This window comes from Pleurodeles waltl, chromosome 10 (genome assembly GCF_031143425.1).
Source record: "Pleurodeles waltl isolate 20211129_DDA chromosome 10, aPleWal1.hap1.20221129, whole genome shotgun sequence".
Classification (NCBI taxonomy): Eukaryota; Metazoa; Chordata; class Amphibia; order Caudata; family Salamandridae; genus Pleurodeles; species Pleurodeles waltl.
In genome coordinates, this window is record NC_090449.1 from 221,109,863 (window position 1) to 221,133,218 (window position 23,356).

General features: G+C 43.9%; 1 protein-coding gene across 3 annotated transcripts in view; it reads right to left on the reverse strand.

Moving 5' to 3' along the window:
* The window catches only part of ABCC1 (ATP binding cassette subfamily C member 1 (ABCC1 blood group)), an 872,430-nt gene that overhangs the window by 375,896 nt on the left and 473,178 nt on the right, over positions 1 to 23,356 (reverse strand). For all 3 annotated transcript variants that reach the window (XM_069210194.1, XM_069210193.1, XM_069210195.1), the window contains one exon: positions 21,875 to 22,052. In XM_069210194.1, the coding sequence (XP_069066295.1) occupies positions 21,875 to 22,052 (178 nt within the window). The remainder of the gene's footprint in view (positions 1 to 21,874; positions 22,053 to 23,356) is intronic.

Below are 23,356 nucleotides of genomic sequence, written 5' to 3' on the forward strand. Positions count from 1 at the left end.
TGGGGGAGCAGCAATTGGGGAGGACGGATTCCTGGACCTACGCTGGGCTGCCTGAGATATCACAGAGTCCGGTTTAGGGTGACCAATTAAGCAGGCTGGTGAGTTGTCTGGTGCTTTGTATTTCTTGTCCAGCCTTGGAAGCACCGCTGGAACTGAAGAAAGGGTCTGCATGAGTTTAAGGCTCTCCTCCCAGATAAAGTCAACAATCGGTATTGCTCAAACTGATTTCCGAGTGTCCTCCTTAAAATCATAGTGGAAACAATCCGACTTTTGTCTTATTGCCAGAATTCTCAAAGGTAAGAAAGAAGATTTTCTAGAATATACAGGTGAGGATGCAGATAACTGACTCATCGACGGTGCAGTCGTCGACGGTGATCTCATCGACGGTGATCACGACTGAGTGATCGTCAGCGGTGTGAACGTCGACGATGGCAAAACAGATTTTTGTATCGTTGTCGACACTGTTGTTGGTGGAACCGTCGTCAATGAGGTTCTATGCAGCTTATTCGCTGGCGCTGATGTCGACTGTATGCGCGACGATGATAGAGATTTTAATTTCTTATCTGTCGATGGTCTCTTTGAAATCTTTATAGCTTGGGTAGCTGAAGAGCCATACTTTAGACTCACCAACGTTATGGTTGTTGAAGACAACGGTGACTAAGTTATGATCATGGGCCACGATAGAGCTGTAAATGTCACAGTCGACGATGCAAAACCTGCAGTCGATGACACGCTTGTCTGTGCCGTCGACGTTGTCAAGATCTTAGATGTCGACGGTTGCAGGGAGCTTGATGATCTCAATCTTTTTGGAAGTGGTAGCTAGAGTGGCCAGCTCAGAGCGAACCTTGCCACCATATTCCTTGAAGGGATATTCATCAGCTCTTTCCTTGAAAGAATGTAGACTCTTAGCTGCCTTACTGGTTTTAGGAGACAAACGCTCCACAGAACTATTCCCCTTCTTTGAGGCCACTGATGTATCACTGTCCTCATCAGAGAGCGACTCTGTGGACTCACGGTTCTGGAGCCAAAGGAGGAGCCTGGCTTCTGTATCTCCGAGAGTCTTGTGGGAAGTGTTCTACAAATCTTGCAGTCCTTCACCTTATGTTGTGGGTGAAGACAGTAGATGCAGTCCTTGTGGGGGTTCTCACAGTGAAGCCTTAGCTTACCACAGGTGCTGCAAGGTCCAAATAAACCTTTCTTTGCTGTAGACATTTTGACAAAGTACAGCTGACAATGTAGGAATGGAATATCTGGAAATATTTCCTGAGAAAAAGGTAAACTGAGCAGAGCTCAGGGAGAACTTACACACTACGTGCAGTAGAAAAGCTGAGAGACTGAACCTCTGTGCTGAGGGTTCTAAAGGGTGGTCTCGCCTGATTGGATGGACTTTTCTAATGAAGCTAATGAGCTATGAAATTGAATGTATTTTACCACTGACTACAATGAAAAAGAAAGAAAACAAAAATATTCTACTGCTTCCTATGTACCGTGGGACTCCCACTTTGACGGCGGGGAATGATTCAAGCATGTGAATCTATGAAAGATTCCCCAATACTGGAGAACTCAATTATTAAAATCACTACTGGATTGTGAAAAAAACTTCAAACTCGGTTGCTGATAAACAACTTAAAGGAATTGATTGGACTGAATAGTTTCCTAACAACTAATTAAATTGGCTACAGAAAACTCTGCTCCACTACATTCAATCTTGTACCTATGGGTTAATTACTTGCAAAATCATTAGCAAGCCTGCACTGTTGAATTTCTCTCTTTCTTAAAGTTAGTCGTAATTTTCTTTTGTGTTAGTCACTAGGAATGGGTCACCCAAGAATGTTGGTCAGTACAAATGAATGAATGAATGAATGATTGTGTACCGCTGCTAAATGCCAGACTCCTTAGTAAACTGGTGCTCTGGGTTTTTCTTGCCACTGGCATCATGTTAATCTAATACGTCTGAAAAGGCCTATGCCAGACGGTAAGAATTTGAATGAATCTTTGGGATGAGTGACTACCAATTAAAAAAAATAATCACAACATCAGCCAGGGTTAACCCTTCAAGTCACAACTTTAAGCTGCACACAATCCCCAGTGAATATGTGGTACAAAAAACAGTAAAGTCAAAATCCAAAAAAAATTTAATACCAAACCTACTTAGAAAAATAGGAGGAACATTTAGTAAACAAAATGACAAAACTCCAATAATTGAATCCAGAAATATTAATGTTTTAAGTGGAAATAGTGACTAGAATCACAAAGTGACAATGATAGTCAATGGTCGTGGCAGAACAGGACCTACACACAGTTTGAAGCGGACCCAACCAGGTTTTTCCTGGTCAAACATTTAAACTTTTGATTGTAGTCTGAAGTTCCAATATACCACATGAGTATGTTTTCTAAAGCCCCCTGGGACCTCAGTGTAGGCACCTACAGGTCCAGTTGCCACTGGGCAGCTGCAGGAAAACAGTCTTGTAGCTTGTTGTATCTCTGTAGCTTGAACAGGAAGTCATGAGTATGACCCTTGGAGTGCAGTTCTTTGTCCTGGGTTCAAGAGGGAGCAGGTCCAGTCCTTCTGGGCTCCTGTCATGTCACAGACAGCAGGTTGAGTCCTCTTCTGTTCTTCCTTAGAGCCACAATGTATTCTCAAATAGGTAAATGGATGTGCCACATTTATGCCTGGCACAAGCTAGTGGATGGGAACAGCTTGCTGGCACGGCCTAATCAATGATTTTTATGTTCCCAGGATCAACTCTACCCACATTTTCAGTAGTTCCTCTCTGCCGTACTGCACACAGTCACAATGGGTTACTGCATTTTCAATGGGACAAAAGTCTTCAGCCACACTCAACGTGGGCTCTGAAGGCTCGGCTATGTGTGCTATGGAAATACTAGTATTCTCTCAAAACTAACACTAAAAGACAGTTTGAAGCAGGTACAGTATCCATACCAAACCCAGTTACTGAGGTCTGGTAGGACAAATAGGGTTCCTCAGCATCCAGACAGCGGAGCCACAAGATTTGCTCAGTTTTCAAATGTGCCCAAAGTGTTACATGTGGCTCAACAGACCACTGAAGCAGGGGTTGACTGTGCATTGTCACAGGATGCACAAAGTTCACAATCGGAATATTCTGGGAAGTTGAGAGGAGTCATATCTGCCCATTCAGGCCAGCGTATTGTTTTCATCTGGGGGGCATTGTAGAACTATTTCACACTGATCAAGGCTGAGCACAGACCGAGAACTGACAGAAGATTATGCTAATTAGATTTTTGACAGGTCACTCAAGTAAAAGGGGAGTTTCTGAAAGTTACTTTTCCTTAATGTTTATTATCAATCCGATTTCCCCACTAAATCGGATTCTTAATACCTGATACAAATTGTTACTTAGCTATTTTTCTAGCTGTTCCCGTTCCAGAGTTATCACTATACGTATTTTAATCTGTGGTCTGGTTAACTACACAGGACAGCTAGGCCTGCCACAATAAAAATAGCCTCTCAGACATTGTCACTACTGGAACACAGTAACATTATTGTTCTGCATATGCTAGATGTTTTCAGTACCATGCACCCTATCTGATGGGCTACATGGCCTACATAGAGGTGTCTTTCTAATAATTAAAGTGGAGGTTTTACCTATCAAAAAGGGTCCCATTAACAGGTTGCACTGCAGCTTTACACTGCAACAGTCAGGGTACAAAGAGTAGGCTTGAAGCCATATTTACACTGCCACTATATTGGGTGGCACAATGAGTGCTCCAGACCACAAGGGGCCTTTAGCATCCAGGTCCTGGATGCACTTTTTACACCATAAGCTAGGAATTCCAGGCAAGTTAAATATGCCAGTTATGAATAAGTCTATTTAACCATGGTTAAAGTGGGAACAGACACATTACTACTATTTAGCAGAAGTAAAATGTACAGGTTTCCAAAGCCAGCAAAAATCTAGGGTCCAGGAAAAGACAAAAAAATCAGGCATGACCACAAAGAAAAGGCAGATTGCCTATAGTACATCACTTGTATAGGAAAATGCTGAAATGGTCACTGGTGGATCTACCTCATACAGATACAAACTCAACTGTTAGCCTATCCGGTCTGTTGTACAGTAAATGTTTTAGAGGAAATTTGTTTCTTTGTGATGGTTGTAAATAGCACAATCAGACAATCAGTCCTCTTGTGCTGTTCAACCTCCACAGGAACTCTATGTGTCGCCTCTGGTTCTAAACACATTTCAAAGTCGTGGTGTAGGCCACTGACGACATTTCACTACAGTTACAGGGGGTATGAGAAATAATTCTACTACTTAATGAAGAACTACAACAAACATGCAAAAACTCTTCTAGTGGAGAGTGTGGAGGATGATCACCCTTCCAAGACTGTGTTGTAAATAAGAGGTGCTGTTGGGAAGGAAAATACCTCTTGCATGTGATGATCGTGCACCCCTGCCCAGAGTGCCCTAGCTATAATGATATTTGGATCCCCAACGCTGATTTTTGCTGTCATGGGCAAACGGCGATCATGCGTGTAAATCATGACATAGGCCTGACTCATGCATTGTTTATTTTTTTTGGACCAAGAGGGTTGCCCAAATCGCTACCTCCCTAGTGGTGAAAGGATTCTGCCTTTTCCAAGAGTGAAGCAGCAGGGCTACAGTGGTGGCAGCATCACCTGTAGTGATCAACAGGAATGAACAAGTCTTTTTACCTGTGTCACTGGAGTGAGGCCTAGAGGCTCACTTATTCATAGTTTTGCTGCTAATGCTGAATAAGATGTATAAAGCATGCAGATGCTCCGAGGAGTGTCCCAGCACTCCTGTTCCGAGGTATAAACTTAAGACTGAGTGAAGAGTCCCGCTTTTCAGGTTTTTTGAAGGTCTGCTTCAAGCTGGCAAGACGAAGGTCCAGAGGAAGTTTATCCCACTCAATGAGACCAAGAAAAGAGAAGGAATGCCCACCTGCCCTTTCCCGGTATATTTTTTTTAAACCAAAGCAAGGGGCTTATTAGAAGACCAAAGCTTCCTTGCAGGGCAGTATATGTGAAATCTGGTGGCCAGATATCTCGGGCCTATCTGGTGAAAGGCTCAGTAGATCAAAACAGCACTTTGAACACAAGACATTTCGTAACAGGAAGCCAGTGCAGTGTATGAAGGGAAGGAGAGATCCAAATCCTCCAAGGCTTATTGAGAAGAAGTTGTGTTGCAGCATTCTGGACTATCCGAAATCTCTAGTTACCACAGTTTAGACAGCCAAGATAAAGAGCATTAGCGTAGTCCTGCTTAAAGTTGATGAAGGCCTGGATTAAAGTTTTCTTGTCAGAACCTGAGAGAAGGAAGAAGAAAAATTAATACAGCGAGTAGACCAAAACAGGTCCCTCCCAGGGATCTGACAAGAGGCTGGAACGACTGCTGGTTGTCAAATTTGACCACTAGGTTCCTGTTTGAGGTGTTACTTCTGGCCAAAAAGCTTATCAGTTTGAGGTAACATCCATGCCAAAAAAGTGAAATTCCATCTAATCGGCATTGCACACTGGTTGGTGGTAATGCATCCAGGAGAACACTGCAGTAAGGAGGGGCATGACAGAGTCCGGAGCATTGTCTTCACCTCTCTCAATGAAGAAGAGCAGTTGAGTGTCATCTGCCCATGATATCATCTTGGGTCCAGAGGATTCAGCCAGGTAGACAAGAGAGGTAAGATATATATTAAACAAGGTGGGATGCAAGGCCGAACCTTGTGATATCCCTACTGTCATAGCCTTATTGCCTGATGCAAAAGAAGGTGCTACAGATTTCTTGTCCTCTACTTCCTGGAAAATAATCTTACCAGCTCAGAGCCAAACCCTTCAACCAAATTTCCTATAGTCAGCACAAAAAGATCAAATGATAGAACATGTCAAAAGCTGCTAACAAATCCAACAGGATCAGTACAGCCTTGCCGTCCCTGTTCAAGGTGACTGTGATAGGCTCAGAAAGCTCGAGGAGAGCCATTTCAGTGCTTAGGTTCGGTCTCAAATCAGATTGGCTGGGGTGAAAGAGGTCATTCGACTACAGATTATCAGATCGCTATCTATTCATAAATTTCTCTATGAACTTGGACAAAGCTGGTAGCAAAGAGAAAGGCCTATAGTTGGCCGGCACTTTGGGGTCTGCCAAAGATTTATTCAGTAAGGGAAGTATTTTAGCCTGTTTCCAAACAGAGGGGACCACCACCATTGCTAAAGAATCAATACGCAATGTGTTCACCACAAGGTTGATCGCTTCAGCACCCATATTTGCTGGTATGTACTTAGCTCACCCTTGGTCTACATTGGATTGATGCGAGGTGATGCACAGTACATGTGTGCTATGCTTGTTCTGGATGTGTGTTATGCTTGTTCTGGATGTATGTGTGCTTAAGAATAGTACAATAAAGGGATGGTTTATGCTGTGCATTGTGCATATGTTAATTGCATGTGCTGTGTGTATATTTACCTGTGAATAGTACAATACATAGAAGATTCTGGGTTCCATTTTGGGATACTCCGGGCTAACTGGAGGAGCGTGAGGAGGTAGAGGAAGCACCTCAACCCCATATATATTTGTAAATTGTGCAATTCCTGTGAGTTGGGTGAGGCACCCTGAAGGAAGGGAGAGCTAGCCTCTTTGGTGCACTTCAAGAGTGCTCTTTGATTCAGAGAGGTCTCTGAGAAGGGACCTGGACACATGTCAGGAAGGAGATGAGGTTGATAAGAGAATCACTGATTAGGGCTGATGGAATAGGTTAAACGTCTGACAAACATCACAGCGGCCAACATCCAGACACGAACTGCTAGTCACTCCCATAGCATGTATTGTTGGGTTATCAGATATAGAGTCACTCCTGCTGTGACAAACTGCTTTCTGGACGAGAGTGCACTTCAAAAGGAAACAGACCCCCCAGCATAAATTTCAAAGACTGAGACTCTTAATCACATTTGGTGTCTTGAAATGGACACTATAAGAAGAGGAGAGTGAGGTGACGTCACTCAGGAATCTAGGACCACCTGGTCCAGGAGCCTGAAGCAGCAGTGCCTGTGTGCTTGACAAGACCAATGTGCCCTGTGAGGAAGGGGAGAGCACTGGAGAGGGCGAGGTCTAGGTGTTTCTGGGAAAGGGGGGGGTTTAATGGGGGTGCAACCCCATAAGCCAAGTGGGGCCGAAGTGAAGATTGCTGCCATGCCGATCAAGCTAAAGCCGTGTACAGAGTGAGAATAGTGCCCCCCTCCCACTCCCATATGATTGAGGGGGAACTAGGACAAGGCAAAGAAAGCAGTCTGATCGAGCCCAACGTTGTGAGGAGTAGGCTTCAATGGTGACCTCCGGGAAGGCACTTGGAGAATCACAGAATACCAAGGGGAGGCCTAAGCAGGCGCCAGTCCAGCTCTAGTTGCCACTGATCAGCTGGGCAGTTGAAGGAAATGCCTCTGGTAGCTTGTTGTATCCCTGTAGCTTCAACTAAAGTCAGATTTGTGATCCTTCAAGGCCAACTCTTTGTCTTGGGTACATGGGAGAGCAGGAGCTGCCCTGCAGGGCTTTTCTCAAGGTGGAGACAGAAAGCCTAGTCTTCTTCTGACCTTCCTCAGCTTCAGGAATGTTCCTAAGTGGTCACCTTGAGCTGCTACATTTATGTCTGGTTCGAGCTACATGTTAGCAATGACCCAACCCTGCCCATTTTGGCCATTTTCAAGACGGCAAATGTCTTGAGCCACACTAAATTTGGGCTATAGGGACAAGGTACTTGTGGGGGAGTGTATTGTGGTAATCCTAGTGCGCCCTCACATATCTTGCACTAAATTCCAATTTGAGGCAGCCCAGCAACCCTAACAGTCCTAAAGACATAGGTCTGGTAGGACAAAAGCAGGGTTGTTCAGCAACCAGACAGTGGATGCACAAGAATTGTCTTTACACTCTGTTCACTTCTTCTCAAGTGTGCCCCAAGTATTACATGTAATACCCGGATGCAGAAGTCTGGTAAGACAAAAGCAGGATTCTTCAGCAACCAGACAGTAGATACAGAAATAACTTCTTGGTATCCTGTTCTCTCCCTTTCAAGTGTTACATGTGGCTCAGCAGTCAGGTCAAGCAGGAATCAATACTGTGCTGCATTAAGGAGGCTCACCGCCCCACCCCGCATATTCTGCAGAGCTCAAAGGAGTCATCTCTGCCCATTGAGTTCTGGCTATTGTTTCTTTTGGGGGGGGGGGGGGGGGGGGGGGGGGAGATTTTCACTCCTGCTCCCTGCTACGAGCCACCTGGAAAAAGGAGTATGCCAACTAGCCTTCTGACAATTCAGACCGGTAAAGGGTAACTTTCTAAGAGCAACTTTTTCTTGATGTTTATTACAAATTTGACAACCACTGAACTTACTTTTTAAAAAACTAGTCAAAATGTCGTTAGTTTTTATTTTCGTAGCTAGTACAATTTCTAAAATACAGTATTAGGATTTTAATGTGTAGTCCAGTTTTCTACAAAGCTTAAGAAAACTACTCTCGGTGAAAAATAGCTTTTGGATGCTAGTCTTTGTAAGGACATTAACATTACATTCTTACATACTCTACTTTAAAAAATAAAATAAAAAAAACATGCTTATTGCCTTGTGGGCTGCAAGGCCTACATTTGTGTGACTATTAACATATAAAAGGGAAGTTTTGACTTGCGAAAAGGGTTTGTTTTGACAAATTGAATTGCTGTTTTAAAACTGCTACAAGTTGGGCTACAATGGTGGCCTGAAGCCATGGTTGAACTGCCACTGTAATGGGTGGCACAATAGGTGCTGCAGTCCACTAGTAGCATTTAACTTCCTATCTCTGTGTACATTTTGTACTATATATTGGGGACTAATAGGACAGCTAAATATATCAATTAGGAGTATGCCAATTTGACCATGTTTAAAGGCGGAGCATAGGCACTTTACTACTCGTTAGCAGAGGTAAATTCATAATGGCTGGAAAACATAGGGTGGAGCAAAAGGCAAAATAATCTAGGTTGGCCACACAGACAGGGAGAATTTCCTACACTGGTCCTGTTGATGAGAGGTCCAGAATCTGTTCTGTGACTTGGTGGAGCATACCATGCACTCTCTCATTGTGGGCGTATGACTAATGTCCATGCCATAGGTACGTCACAAAGCAGTAGTAGTAGCGTAGTCTTTATGGATGAAAGTTATCACCAGATGTATCCGTATCAAAGAGTTTTGACAGGTGTCTACGACTTTGAAGCAGTTTCCAGACTCCTGCAGGGGAGTTTGTGCTTGAGTGTCCCGTGCTCACCCCTGCCTCTCACTGTCCCAGTCGCAAGCCACTCAAGCCTGAGTTTTCCAGGGTCTGAAGGTCCGGTTGTTGTCCAACTCTCAACTCTTCCTTGATGTTCATCCCCCAAGATTTAAGCTCCTGACCAGGGCGGCAGTGCCTCGAAAGTCTCTCTCCAGGAAGTGAGGGGCCAGGCTCTCCTGACTTCAGGGAAGTCAGAATATGGGTGTGCGCTGGCAAATGGGTTGGCGGTCTTGGATACTGGGAGGGTAAGTTAGAGGTCCTGTTGAAAGAAACCAACAAGCGAAAGGGCATGGAAGTGGCACCCAGCTCACCAGCAGCAGACTCTATCCAGATCTGCAGCCACTTTACACTGCAACCAATTTTTACTTTCTTACTGCTTACCACTGTATATGAACCAAAGCAGCCCAACACTTCAAGGGTGTATCAGGGGTAACAGGATGCACTAGGAGGGTGCATGCCACATTTACAGTAGATTTAGATATATAGCTGCGATCTGTTTAAACATCTGTAACCATTTGAAACACTATCTTGGAGTCACTGGTATTCGTTTATAATATTGTATTAACTCTTCAGTTTACAATAATATTTCCACCCTGCTTTCATTACGACTGACAAGATCTAATTGTTCTAATTATTTTGGGCATTGCTTTGAATATTAACTTAACTATTTATTTTGATCCAACCAAACAACCTTCACTGTGATTACTATATACCAATATAATTCCAGAAAAACTATCTTCAAAATCAACACCACCCTTTTAATATTCCAACAAATTAGAAACCCTGGAAGAGTTTGAAGCTTGCTTGCAAAAACATGTATTGAAGGCATACAAATCAGCAAATAAACTATAAAGGCATCATTTAACCAGTTTCTCTTGTGTGGGAACATAGTAGTCTTGGTCAAATTAACCATAGTCAAGCACACAAACACCTCTGGCACTTGCAAGCTGTACACGGTTCTCATATCTGAAAGGATATTAACATACAACAACCAGTCGAGTCCTCTAAGACAGTGGTTCCCAAACTTGTGACTTCTGTGGACCCTCATTTTATCCTTTCTGGAACATGGAGACCCCCCACTGAGTCATTGTTTATTAGAATTCAGGTACCCCCCACGGAGTCATTAATGGAAGCCGGCAACCTCAGCCCATACACTGTCGATTTGAAGCGCAAAATAATACACAAATAGTACAGAAACAAGCATTCCTTCAAAAACAAACGATAACATTTTATTTAATTTGCAAACAAATAAAATAAAAATACTAATTGTGAATGCAGTAGGAAGTTTGGGGCTTTTCTAAATTTAATTGAAGCCACCCATCATCCATATTATATTATCTTTGATGCAGTTCTCCCACGAATCAATGTGAGGCTATTATTTTAATTGTTAGTCTCCAATTTCAATTTCCTTGACATTTAGAGTATTTTTTAAATTTTTCAACTGTACATTCATCCACTTTATTTATATACACTTTATTAAACTGTTAATATAAGATGATTTTCTAAGCAATCAAAGACTCCCTTAGGAGGCTTCGCGGACCCCCAGGGGCCCCTGGAAAAGAGGTTGGGAACCACTGCTCTAAGGAAGGAGATATTGTGATTATACTCTAAGGTCTGTGGTGGCATCTAGCAAAAAAAGGCCCTCATCAAACGATCAAGCACTAACCAAGCAGCTTTCAGTTTAAGACGGTTTTGAGCAAATTGGCAATGGGAAGTGGGCTGACCAGGTGTTATCTTTAGATGGTGTCCAAATCCAGGACTAACTACAACTACTGTGGAAATAAATGATATTTGCCACCAAATCTCAGTGGCTGACAAGTCACTAAGCGATTCCATATATGGCCTAGAGGAAACAAGAGGTTTTAGTCTCAAAAGTTGAAGTCTCAAAAGACAAACACACAGCTCGTTAGATGACAACTGTTAATCAACCTAGCTGATCTTTCCGTAAACAAAACTATCAAAGCTCTTCACAACCGAGCAAGGAAACAATGCCTCAGTACATCCAGTTAGAACAGCTAAGAGTGCTGTTACTTAATGCTAACATAAATGTCTGACATTCTATTCTGAAGAATAATTCCGATTTTAAACCATAAATCCATCTCTCAATCAATTGAAACTACTATAAAGCAGACAGTTAAAACTGAATTGATGTTTCTCTAACTTATCCCATTTGGATGACATTGAATAAATATCATTGCTACCTGGAAAAATCAAATCTCAACAACTGGATGATGAGATTCATAGTTGCCACCAAATTGATGATGATCAAAACCCCACAAGAGCTATCTCAACAGTAACGGACTAAAGTCATGTAGAGCATCTAAATACTTCTGCTATGCCAGGTACTATCACTGCAGAAGCTCACTAAAAGTGCTACAGATATTATCATCAACTCAAATGCTGATGCATTCTCTCATTCCACAAATAATAAACCAGCGGAAGACTTTAAGCCCTAGCTTATTAACGGCTGTCTAAAGAAAATTAAGAAATTATACAAAAACATTACAGCAAACAAATGTAAAACACAACAATTAACGATGGCTCCAGACAATACAAAATATACTACATTTTTACACCATCTGACATCACAGTCCTGAGGGATGAGGTAATTAATTAAAATGCACCTCCCTCCAACAATGATATCGCTCCTGAGGACAGAGTCAAAGTTGAAAATCATGTAACAAACCAATTATTTCAAACTCAACTTGCCTCTTTAATTATGTCTTCCGAACTGGCATTTGCTTACACCCAAGTCACTGTAAGATTCTAAAAACTCGGATCAGTGGCACTTAACCGGTGGTACAGACAACCCCCCCCCCCACACACACACACACACACACACAGGGGGGATCCGCGATTGAATAGAAAATGAAACAATATCAACAGATTAATTTAGTGTATATAAATAAGAAGCAAAATATACAATAGAAAATTTGAAGTAATTGGAAAGTGGAGGCTAAAAATTAAATTAGTATCTTCAGATTGATATGTGGGAGCAGTGAACATGTATCAAACTGAATATGTACTGGCACCGGGGTGCAGGATGGAGATAGGATATTGGCACACGATTGTCCGAGGAGGGGTATACAGGGAGGAAAGCGTCCTAATGAAGGCTGCAAAATTTTGCTGGAAGCGTTGCTCGTGGCAAGTGGGGGTGGGAGTAGCTTATTCTCCAGCCCTGCCACTATCGGTGCAGGACTCTGCGGATAAATCATTGATGGGCTGCGGGCTGGGAATCTGGGTGAGAGCCGGAATGAAGACTATCGGCGACTTCTTTCAGGATGGTATATTGAGATCATTTACTGACATGACTGAAAGGAATAATGTACCAGGTGGGCGGTTCCTGTCGTACCAATATCTGACACACCTCGCAAAGACACTTTGGGATACAGTTAATGCAGAACCTGGGATACATAAGATCCTGCATCTCCTCTTGACATCGGGTGAAGAGACCCACCTGATTGCTAACTTGTATAGGGCTCAGTTTGAATGCTCTATGGTCTCCTCACAAATACTAAGGGAGCGATGGGAAAAGATGCTAGGCGAAGATTTGTCGGAATCGGCCTGGAAGAGAGCACTTGCATACCCAAAGGTGGTATCACGGAGCACACACTTACACTACATACAATATAATTACTTACACAGGACATACCTCACCCCGCATAGATTAAACATCATTTACGGGGGCGATGCCAGAGCGTGCCCCAGGTGTAATGAACCTGATGCAGACCTGGATCACATGCTCGTGCTGGGCAAGCTAGAAGCGCTACTGGGGCTTGAATTGACCCTGACTCCATCGGTGTGCCTGATGGGCCTCCATGTCGGAGTAGCTGCAGGGACAGTGAATGCTCGATTCTTAGACCTGGCTTTGGTGCTTTATAGGAGATAGATTGTCCTTGGGTGGAGGTCGCCTGAGTGCCCTCCTTTAGGGGTCTGGAGAAGGGATGTTACGAGATGGGCTAGAGCTGAATTGCAGGTGCTGAGACGCAAGGAGTTGAAGGGAATGCGCCAGAAACCCATTGCCTCTAACTGGGACGAAATACTGGACAGGTGGGATCAAAGTGTATAAAAGAGGAACTCCTCCGGAGACAACCTGTAGCCTAGGACAATGGGAGACGGCGCACATAATGGAGCAATGACGCTAAAATAATGACCGATGAGCTGGGACCTGTATCAATCAAGGTAGATGCAAGGGAGAGTGAGAGACAGCACCCTGACATACCTGGCCCTGAGTATGGTGGCACCGCTACATCGCAAACCTTATGGTAAGACGACACCCCTTAGAGTCTGGGAATCAAAGTGTTTAGAAATAATACAGAACTAAGTAAATTAATCCCACTGGTTCCCCTCCCCACACTGGGAATTACAGACACCTCCCACCACCATTTTGTAAATAGTTTTATATGGAATTAGATTGATACTTTATACAGTAACCGAATTTGGAATACTCAATTTTTGCATGCTCAGGAGACATTCTAACCCAAATGCGACTTATTATCCAGATATAGAATTTCCCAAAAATACCTGAATGTAATAAGGATTAACATGTATGAGCAAGAATGCAATCTAAGAATACAGCTACGGATCTAACAATGTTTGTAAGTAAACTGTTAATAAAAAATATATTTACAAAAAAATATATTTATCAAACCAAATACCGTACGGATGATGAGTGGCCTGAAATTAGAAAAGCTCAAACCTTCCGATTAATATTACATTTTTTGATTTTTTTAAAAACTTGTTTGTGAATTAAATAAAACATTTCATAATTTTTCTGTTTGCTTGCTGAAAGCTTGTTGCCATGTCTTGCGGTTCAAATAACTGAAAATGTTTAGGCTGGGCTCACCTACTTCCACTACTGACTCAGAGGGGGACTCCCGGATTACAATAGTGATTAAAGGAGGGCATCTGAGATTCCATGAATAATCATTAGGGTCCACAGAAGTTGAAAGGTTAGAAACCACTTCCTTTGATAATAGTAATTAACAGAACAGCCAGCATCAGGTTCCTTACACATTGCAAAAAGCACTGCAGAAAGCTTGGGATTCATTCCGAGTGATACAATAACTAATCAAAATAACCATCAGTAATTTTCTTCCATCAAATGAAACTAGGGAATCCGCTCACACCAGTGCTGCATCATTGCCAAACTCAGATAGCTAGGGAACACTAGAAGAGAATCTCAATACAATACTTTTTTAAATAAACTTTTGATTTTTTCCCCAAACATAGTTGAGTATTATCACACATTATATTCATTGCATTTGGCAGTAGACTTACCAATAGACCAAATTAGTATTATGATAAAGCACATCCAAAAGGCAAAGAGTAATAAAAACATGTCCAGAGCACAGTTCCCCTCCATTCAGGAGCGTAAGCTTGGACAGTGAACCCCCCCAAACCACCAATTGTTGACAGCGAGAAGACGTGCCGCCCAATAAAACAAGTGATCATCAGGTGTGGCAATACCCCCCTCAAAAATCAGTCAGCAGCACTTTTACAGGGCTATGCGCAGAGCCTTCCTTCCACCTCCAAACTAATGCACAAAGATGTGCATTCACCTTTGTAAGAATGGAATTGGTAATTGGTAAGGGTGATTTTGCAAGTGATCCAGAAGCCGCGGTAGGGCAGCCATTTTAAAGATGGTTGAGTGACCCAGTAGGAACAGCAGGAGGGCCATCCAGAACTTAATATCCCTTGTCCACCACTCCAGCTGCGGTGCCCGGTTTCTCTCCAAGGATTTCCGCACATCTCCAGTGACAAACACCCCCAAGTATTGGAACCCATAAAGTTATATTGACAGGCCAGATGCTCAAGTCATAACAGTCATTCATGGGACTCTAATATAGATCACAGATTTACAGGGGTTGATACGGAGCCTCGAGTACGTACCAAACACATCCAGTATTTACAGCGCCCAGAGCCCAGATGACTCCTGGTTCCCCTGGTACAACAGCACAGTCTGTGTAAAACGATAGCCTGTCATTTACCACGCCATCGTATTGAAAACCCCTAAACAGGGCGTCAACGCATACCCAGGCAGCTAATGGTTTAAGTCACAACTGCGACTGGCAGCGAGGACAGGAGGCAACCTTGACGGGTGTCTCTCAACACGGGAAACAAGTCAGAGACCACTCGACCCATGCACACCCTAGCTCTAAGGTCTGTATATAAGACGCACATAACTGATGAACCTGGTACCACACCCAACCCGCTCTAGCAGAGCAAACATGTATGCCCCTTCAAATGAGTCAAAAGATTTCTGAAAATCTACTTACATAAAAGGCTCTATGCTCCCCCACCGACTTGCTCAGGGCCTATGCACTGTGCACTCACCATAAATTTGTGCTGAGTGGCCTGCTTTAGCTTAACCCCAGACTGGCCTGGCTGGAATAGGTGATCAATAAACATTCCCATGCGATTCGCCAGTATCTTATCCCACACCTTCACCTTGGTATTCAACAAAGAAATGGGCAGGAACTTCTCAGAACGTGTGCCATCCGTATCCGGTTTTGGCAAGACGATATCATCTGCCGACCTAAGGTCTGAGGGCAATTCACCCTTCTTCAAAGCCTCCTGGAACATCAACAATGGCTGATCCACATGAGGCCACACCAAGTGTCAATACTCTGTGGAAACCCCTTTGGTCCAGGAGCTTTACCCGGTTGCAACTGGGCCAGGGCTGCCCTCAATTCATCTATAGTAATATCAGCCTCCAAGGATTCCCTGTCTTCCGGAGACAAACTGGGAACCGGTAGGTCTTGTACAAATTGGGACAGGCCTGCATACGGACTCACCGGATCCATCTGATACAAGTCCTGATAATAGGCTGCAAGGGCCAGTAGTATCACCAACCTTGATCCATCTTGCAACTTTAAGTACGCCACCGGAGTCAACCCTAACCTGGGTCTACATAGTCAGTGTGCAGGATCTTAGTAGCCCCATTGATTAATTCTGCCACATGTGGCTTTTATGAGTCAATTCCAGCCGAACCAGGGCTTGTGTATGCAGTTAGTCATGAGGAGGCAGCTAATCGACTCAATACATCTAAAATGCGTGTCTAGGGCCTGGACCTTCTGCTAGGTTCGTATTACTTACAAAGGTTGCTAAATGTGTGGATCCTCCTCCCCTCATCCCAGCTGTGAAGCGATCCTTACACACAACACACTCCATTCAAATTACCTCCCAGAATCCATGGGACCTCCTGCTGCTGCTCTTTGAACAACTCCCCCAGCGTAGCCAGAAAGCCCATTGTGAGCGGGGGTTGAGGCATAGACACGTTATTGATATGGGAAGACCTTAAAGGACCCCGGTGATCACCACATAATGGCCCAAACCATTCTGCCAAATGTTTGAGATCACCAATAGATTGCGCTTTCTGATCAGGAAGGTTGTGCCCCTGGAGCCTCAATGGAAACCTGCATGGTAGGCTTGGGAGAACCCCCTACGTGCCAGAAATGGGAAATTATTTCCAATCATGTGATTTACTTGGAGGAGAACGATATCTGCCTTCATTCTCAATGCTGACTTGAGAACCACTCTCCTCTTAAACTTGTCTAGGAATCCGTTTACATTCTATGCCAGCACCCGAAGGACAGCAAGCCTTGTAAGGGGTGAACTGTCATTCCTTGGCAAAATGATATCTGCCATAGAAAGGTACGCTGAAACACTCCACTTGGCACGATTGAGGATGGGCATTATTTCTATTTTAAGTTCCACTACCCAAGCTAAAAACAAAAAACAACAAACCCCAAGCAACCCACTCCTCCCTCCATCCCAACACCCTCCGCCCAATAATTCACCAGCAAAAAGTACCCGTCATGATGTGTCTAGGGATCTAGCGAACTGGGTTAAACTGTGGTAAACATTATCCCCAACACCTAACACCCCCCATCTCAACAATGCCCCTCCCAGAATAAAAGAGAACATGACCGTCAACATAAGCGTTCACAACCCCTCCCCAGGCAGATGATTACAGGAGGACTATCCATGCCATACTCAGTCTTCCTGCCGTGTGGCCGGCAGCGGCCCTTGCTCCTGCTCTGTAATGTCCTCGCATGAACCCGGGCCAGTCTGAGAAGTGGCCACATCTTTTCTGATCTCCAGCGGGCCCATGTTTCAGAGAGCACGCGCATCTCACCCTCTTCCTTTGTCGTTGGTGCTAAGCTGTGAGCCATTCCTTCTGCACCTATTATTTCCATCTTCTTGTTCAGTGGATTGGGGAGATTGTAGGTGTGGAAGCTCCTCTATTCAAATCCATACTGCCCCCTGCGTACTGAAGAAAAGAGATTTGCCCTGAAAAACCCTTAAATGTGTACGGAATAGAAGCATGTACGTGAGGCCCACTGCCGTAAGTTTAGTTTTGCCTCCAAAAAGGAACATCGCTGTTGAACCTTCAACACGACTCTCAGGTCATGTCTGGCCCATCCCTCTGCATACTCAGCTATTTCCTCAAGTTGATGCTGCAGTTTCACCTAACACTTTTCATGTAATCTAACTGTATCTTCCACTTCTGAGAGATAGTCTTCCACCTCGGTGACCCTGTGCATAGTGTTACGGAGATCTTGACGAACCCACCGTAAGTTCCCCCATCTTGCCCTCCATGGTGACCTTCAGGTCGTTTATAGCCTGTAGAATAGCATCAGTCTAGGTAGTGCCCACTGCCACGGGTGCCCCGCTAGGTGCTCCCCCTTCACCCACTGGGATGCCCTGTTAGGCATATTTATAAATTTTCTGCTGTGGATGAAGACGTGTCCCATACCATAGTGAAATTAAGTGAACTGCCTAGAAAAGGCGTTTGAAAGCAGATATCTATACAGAAATCCATGTGTCAACACAACCACTGACCAACATTTCTCCCAGAACCTCAAGGACCTCTGTGGCAGCAAAACAAGGGAGGGCTGTACACAAGTCTAGTCTCACCAGACTGTTTCAACTGGCACTATTAGATCAACAAGCTGCGCGAGGAAGCAGGGCCTTTTCTGTTCTCTCCAATGTAGTTACTCCTGATTACAGGCAAATGAACCCCCTCCCCCACCGCGCACAGTCCATTGGCTGCGCAGCTCCTGCAGACCCGGGTGGGCCACTTCCCAGTGGTTCCAAGACGTGCCTCCCTCTTTCACACCACCTCCTGTACCTCTGATGCAGCTATCTTTGCAGGAGATAGTCCCAAATATCCTCCAGCCAGGCTGCAAATGTGTAGTATTTGCTATGCCCTCCTGCAGTTCTGGTTAGTACTGGCAGGTTATGGGCACACAGGGGGCAGTGGGGCTCTTGGGCACTTACAGACATCCACCAAGGCACAGCTTCCAGGCCAACAATCCATCAGGCCAGAATATATTGCTAAGGTGAGAGCTACAATGTGCCCCAATCATGCGCGGCAGACAGGAACAATTAAGAACCGTGGTGCCACTCCACCACCCATCTCTCGCTGCCAGTAAGCAGGATTGGCACCAGCGTCCACAGGATATCTCCCACCCCCGTGCCACACAAGTTACAGTGGCCGCCTGGCTTTAGAGACTGGAGCCAGGGAAAGGGTCTCTAGGCCTCATCACAGGTCACCACAGGTCCTCACGGGGTGCTCCCCAGGGCCCGCCCTGCCAGGATCTTCAGCCAGGCAGCGGGGACTAGAGCGCTTCACCTGAAGGGACAGAGGTTGCTTCGCATCCTCCATCCGCCCGTTATCAGACAAGGGCCAAGCCCACCCCCTGACAACATAGGTATCTGCCCGCGTCCCATCACGGACTTTGCTCCTAACCCATGAGGAAGGAAGCCTGTCCTGCGCATGCAGTATGTCCGTTCAGCACTGCTGATTGCCACCGCCACCCTCATAACCTGTGCACCTCCCTCAGCCTTGTGGCCGCCCGGCTACCGCTTACGAGACTAGAAGGGGACCTACGCTGGGCTTCGCCACCGGTCCGCCGCTCCTGGCTGTCTCGGAAACCAACCTGCCCGTCTCTTCTCCTCCGGAGGCAGCCGCAGAGGCCGAGCAGCAGTTTACACAGGTCGGCAGAACCTGCTCAGAAACCTTTCGTTGCCTGCAACCAGCCGAGAGGCAGACTCTCAGTAGCGCGAAACCCAGCCCATGCCTCTAGGCAGGCCGCACTCCCCCGCCGCCGCTGCAAAACAGGAGGATGGGTTTCAGTAAACGGTTCTCTCAGCTTGCCCGTTATCAGCGAGGCGCAGGGGGATCAGATTTTTTAGCTTTTGTGCAGATGTAATTATCTATGGTGGGGGTCAAGGCTAGTGAGCAGCAGAAACTTCATTAAGCTGCGGTCATCCTGTTCAGCAGTTAGCCTCGCTCCCACACACTCTCAATACAATACTTGATTACTCGTTGTTACTGAAAACACAGTATAATTGCAAGGCAACCCTTTTAGCACTAAAATGGGACAATATCAAATCTACACAACTCCACCTCTCGACCCCCAGTTCACGCTACACAATATCATAATACAACATTGTGTATATATTTACACTGTTCTCACCCAAAGGGGTTTGTCGATGCTACTGACATATGTTTTTTGCTACACAATTCAATGGTGCTCATTCAAAAATCTTCTGACGCCTTGGTGGACCTGCTGAGATTGGCACCTGTGACCGAGTAAAATGCAGATCGATGCGGTGGCTTTGTTAGTTAACAGTATCACTAAACCCAACATCTGGTAGTAGCACCGTAACTTCTGTCATGGAGCAGAAGTTTACATTGTGAAGGCAGTGATGTAGCTGGGAATTTCTGCTTATACACCTACTCAAGCATAGCCTCTCAGAGGTCCTATTGCACTGCAGCAGTAAGAGCTGTGACTTATGGAGTTCAATTTTCCTTTGAGTCTGACTTGGCAGTCAACTGACAAATTCTACATGTATTATCTCTTTAGGCATATATCACTCGTGAAACGTAGAGGTTATGATATAAACCCTATCACAAAAAGATATGGGTTCTACTCCAAACCAAACTGTGACTCTAATAAGACTACTTCATCTACTTGTTCCCTAAATAGAAGGTCTAGCAATCATTACTAAATGTGTGGTACTATCAGTAGATTGTAAGGTACTCTCAGTGGACCAAACAGCTGTGTTGCTTGTCTATGTAATCATTATAACACCAATGACACAAAATGTAGCTATAACAGTATATGTACAGCATTTTTAGCAGGAATGTTTGATTCATTACAAACAGTTGGCTCCCTTTAATAAGACTGAACCAGGAAACAAAACTCTCAGGAAATCTTGCATCACCTCTCGCTCAACCACATTCTCCAACTGATCCGTGATTATCAAACTTCACAGAGTACTTCTCTAACCCACAGAGAAGCACTACCAGACCTTGCTGCTGACCTGTCAGCCAATGCTGCAGCATGCGTCACTTGTGTTGCATTCCACCTGAAGCTACTGGGATCTGATAAGCTGAGACAAGCCAAGTCGGCTCTTGCTACAGTAGAAGAAATTATGGAGCCCTGTCACTCACTGAAGAAATTGGGTCTACCTTTGTTAATTTTCAGTATCCAGCAGCTCCCCCCAACTCTTCCACCAGTAGCCTTGAATTGTGTTACCTATTAGGCAGTCACCAGTGTGTCAACCCCAACCAGGGTGCAGTGACAGCAAAAGTAGGCTAAGTGACAATGAATCACCAGCTTCTAACCTGATTAAAGTGGGGCATTTGCCAGGATAATTTTTGAAATCTGGATATTTGAGAGAAACCTGGCCACATTTCATTGTAGCATAATTTAAATAACTTACCCAACTGTAATCCTAAATATGAGCAGATTTCATTATTCAAACTAAAATTAGCTTAAAAAAAATATAAAAGGAACCTATTCTAGTGGTAGTAATACATTCATCACAAGTATATTAATATCCTGACAACACAGAATATTAATGGTGAACCCATCCAACTGTTATTAACCACACTCACCTAGCCCCAGCCATACCTTGAAGAGTAGATTTAAGAGATTTATACTGCACTTCAAGGCCTCTGCGGCCACACGCCCCACAGCGCTTTAGGTATTGCTGTATCATTACGTCAGAGCAACCTGCTGGGTGCTGCATGACACCTTCCCCCACCCTCATCCCCTCTCTCCAGGCACCTGAACATATACTCACTAACCCCTCACTGCGCAAGCTTGTGACACAGCTGTTTAATACCATGCAATCCACTGTGCTGATTACAACCCCCTACAGTTGTGCTCCTTGGGGTGATATGGACATCAGTCCACCCCTCCTTTATCCCACCGTCTCCCTTGATACTACACCTCCCAGCCCCCCGATTACCTTCATCACTTGTATGTGGTTGTATTATTTTCCTCTTTACTTTTGTACATCAAAAATCAATACAAACATTAAAAAAAACATTACTCCCTGTCAAGTATTGTGGGGTAGGGTAAAGTTTCCTGAGAACAATATCGTTTCAGGGAGAACTACTGTAGCCCATCCAGGCAATCCCACTTGCATTGTTGGGGGTCTTGATCTCTTTGGTACTATATAGGTTCAGATTTACCAGCATTAGTGGGAAAACATATTAGGTGTTACCCTGAAATGCAGCCAACTGAACGACCAAGCACATTTGTTTTAAAAAAACATATCTGTACAAGAACTTACCTCCGCTGTCTTCACTTTGTTCAGCATTTGCATATGTACGAAGGAACTCAGCAAAGGCCCCATCTTGCTTCAACAAGTCCTGATATGAACCCATTTCAGTTATTTCACCATCAACCATTACTATAATGCTGTCCATCTGAGGCAAATAGCCAACTCCATGTGTTACCAAAATCCGTGTCTGTTAACAATAAAAATATTTCAAAAACCTTTAGCTTAACAACCTCTTTTTCACTACCAAGTTTAAATCATGTTTAAACAACCATGTTTGTATTTTGCATCTACCTTATCAGATAAAATCTAAGATCAGTAAAGGGTATAAAAAAAGTTTTTCTAGACTTTTGTCAGTTGGTCAAAGATCAGCATTACAGTGAGGAAAAGCTGAAAAATAGCCTAAAACGAGAAGACATTGAAATATATTGCCGGAAATGTGTTATATGTTTCAGACACAATGACCAGTAGAATACAGATGAAAATAGACGAGAATTTAGAAGCAACATGGAAAAGGATAAAACACATACTTAAAGCCAGTAATAAATCATAATGACAATGAGAAATCCCTTATATAAGAGTCAATGTAGGGAAAAATGATGATGGTTAATATTATAGACACTGTAGGAGAAGGAATTAACACAAAAATGTGAAATAATCATGTTCTGATTGTACCATTTCCCTACTCTTTCTCACTTTTCACATTAGTGGGAACAAAGTACTAAAATAATGTTTGAAAGGGAAAAAAAACAACGGTACAAGCAAGGCTTTAATCAAGCGTGTTAAGATTTTTTTTTCCTATGTCTAAGTTGGCACCATAGCAGAAAGATGGCTGAGCAGGAAAATTAACACAGAAAACTTCTGAAGTTGTCCATATGACCACACTGTACAGTTAACTAACTGGATAATGCTGCAGATCCTGCTTTATATTTCTTAGATTAATCATTAGTGGAATTAAAAATAATGCTGGTGTCATAAAAGTAATACACTTCTTGCTATAGATACATAAGAAGCCCAACGTTTTGGGGTATTTTCCCCAAACTAGAAGCTTTGTTGGAGTACGTGTGCCAGTCTACCAATGTACCATGAAAGGCATGCCTGGCTTCAGAAACGAGTGTCTTCTCTGCAGAGGTAGAGTGTGACTTTAGAAAAAAAGATGCAAAGGTAGACTGTGTATGAACTGAATTCCTTTATTACAGTGACGAGTTGGCATCTAAACTTTATGCTATGGTGAAGACCTGAGAGTATCTCATCCCCTTAATTGCTTAGGCCCTTCTCCCAGCTGCTAGGCCTTTTATTTTTACGTTTATGGGGCTCCACACGCCGGTCTTTACAAGCTTATTTTTCCACATAGGAAATCCAGGTGAAATAATCACATTTTCCCCTCCATATGCTCAGTATTCTAAAAGGTATGTAGAGTTTGTGACTGGCCTGGAGAGGAACTAAGAAAATAGCCAAGGTACAACAACATGCTGTGTTTTTTTTTTTGTTTTT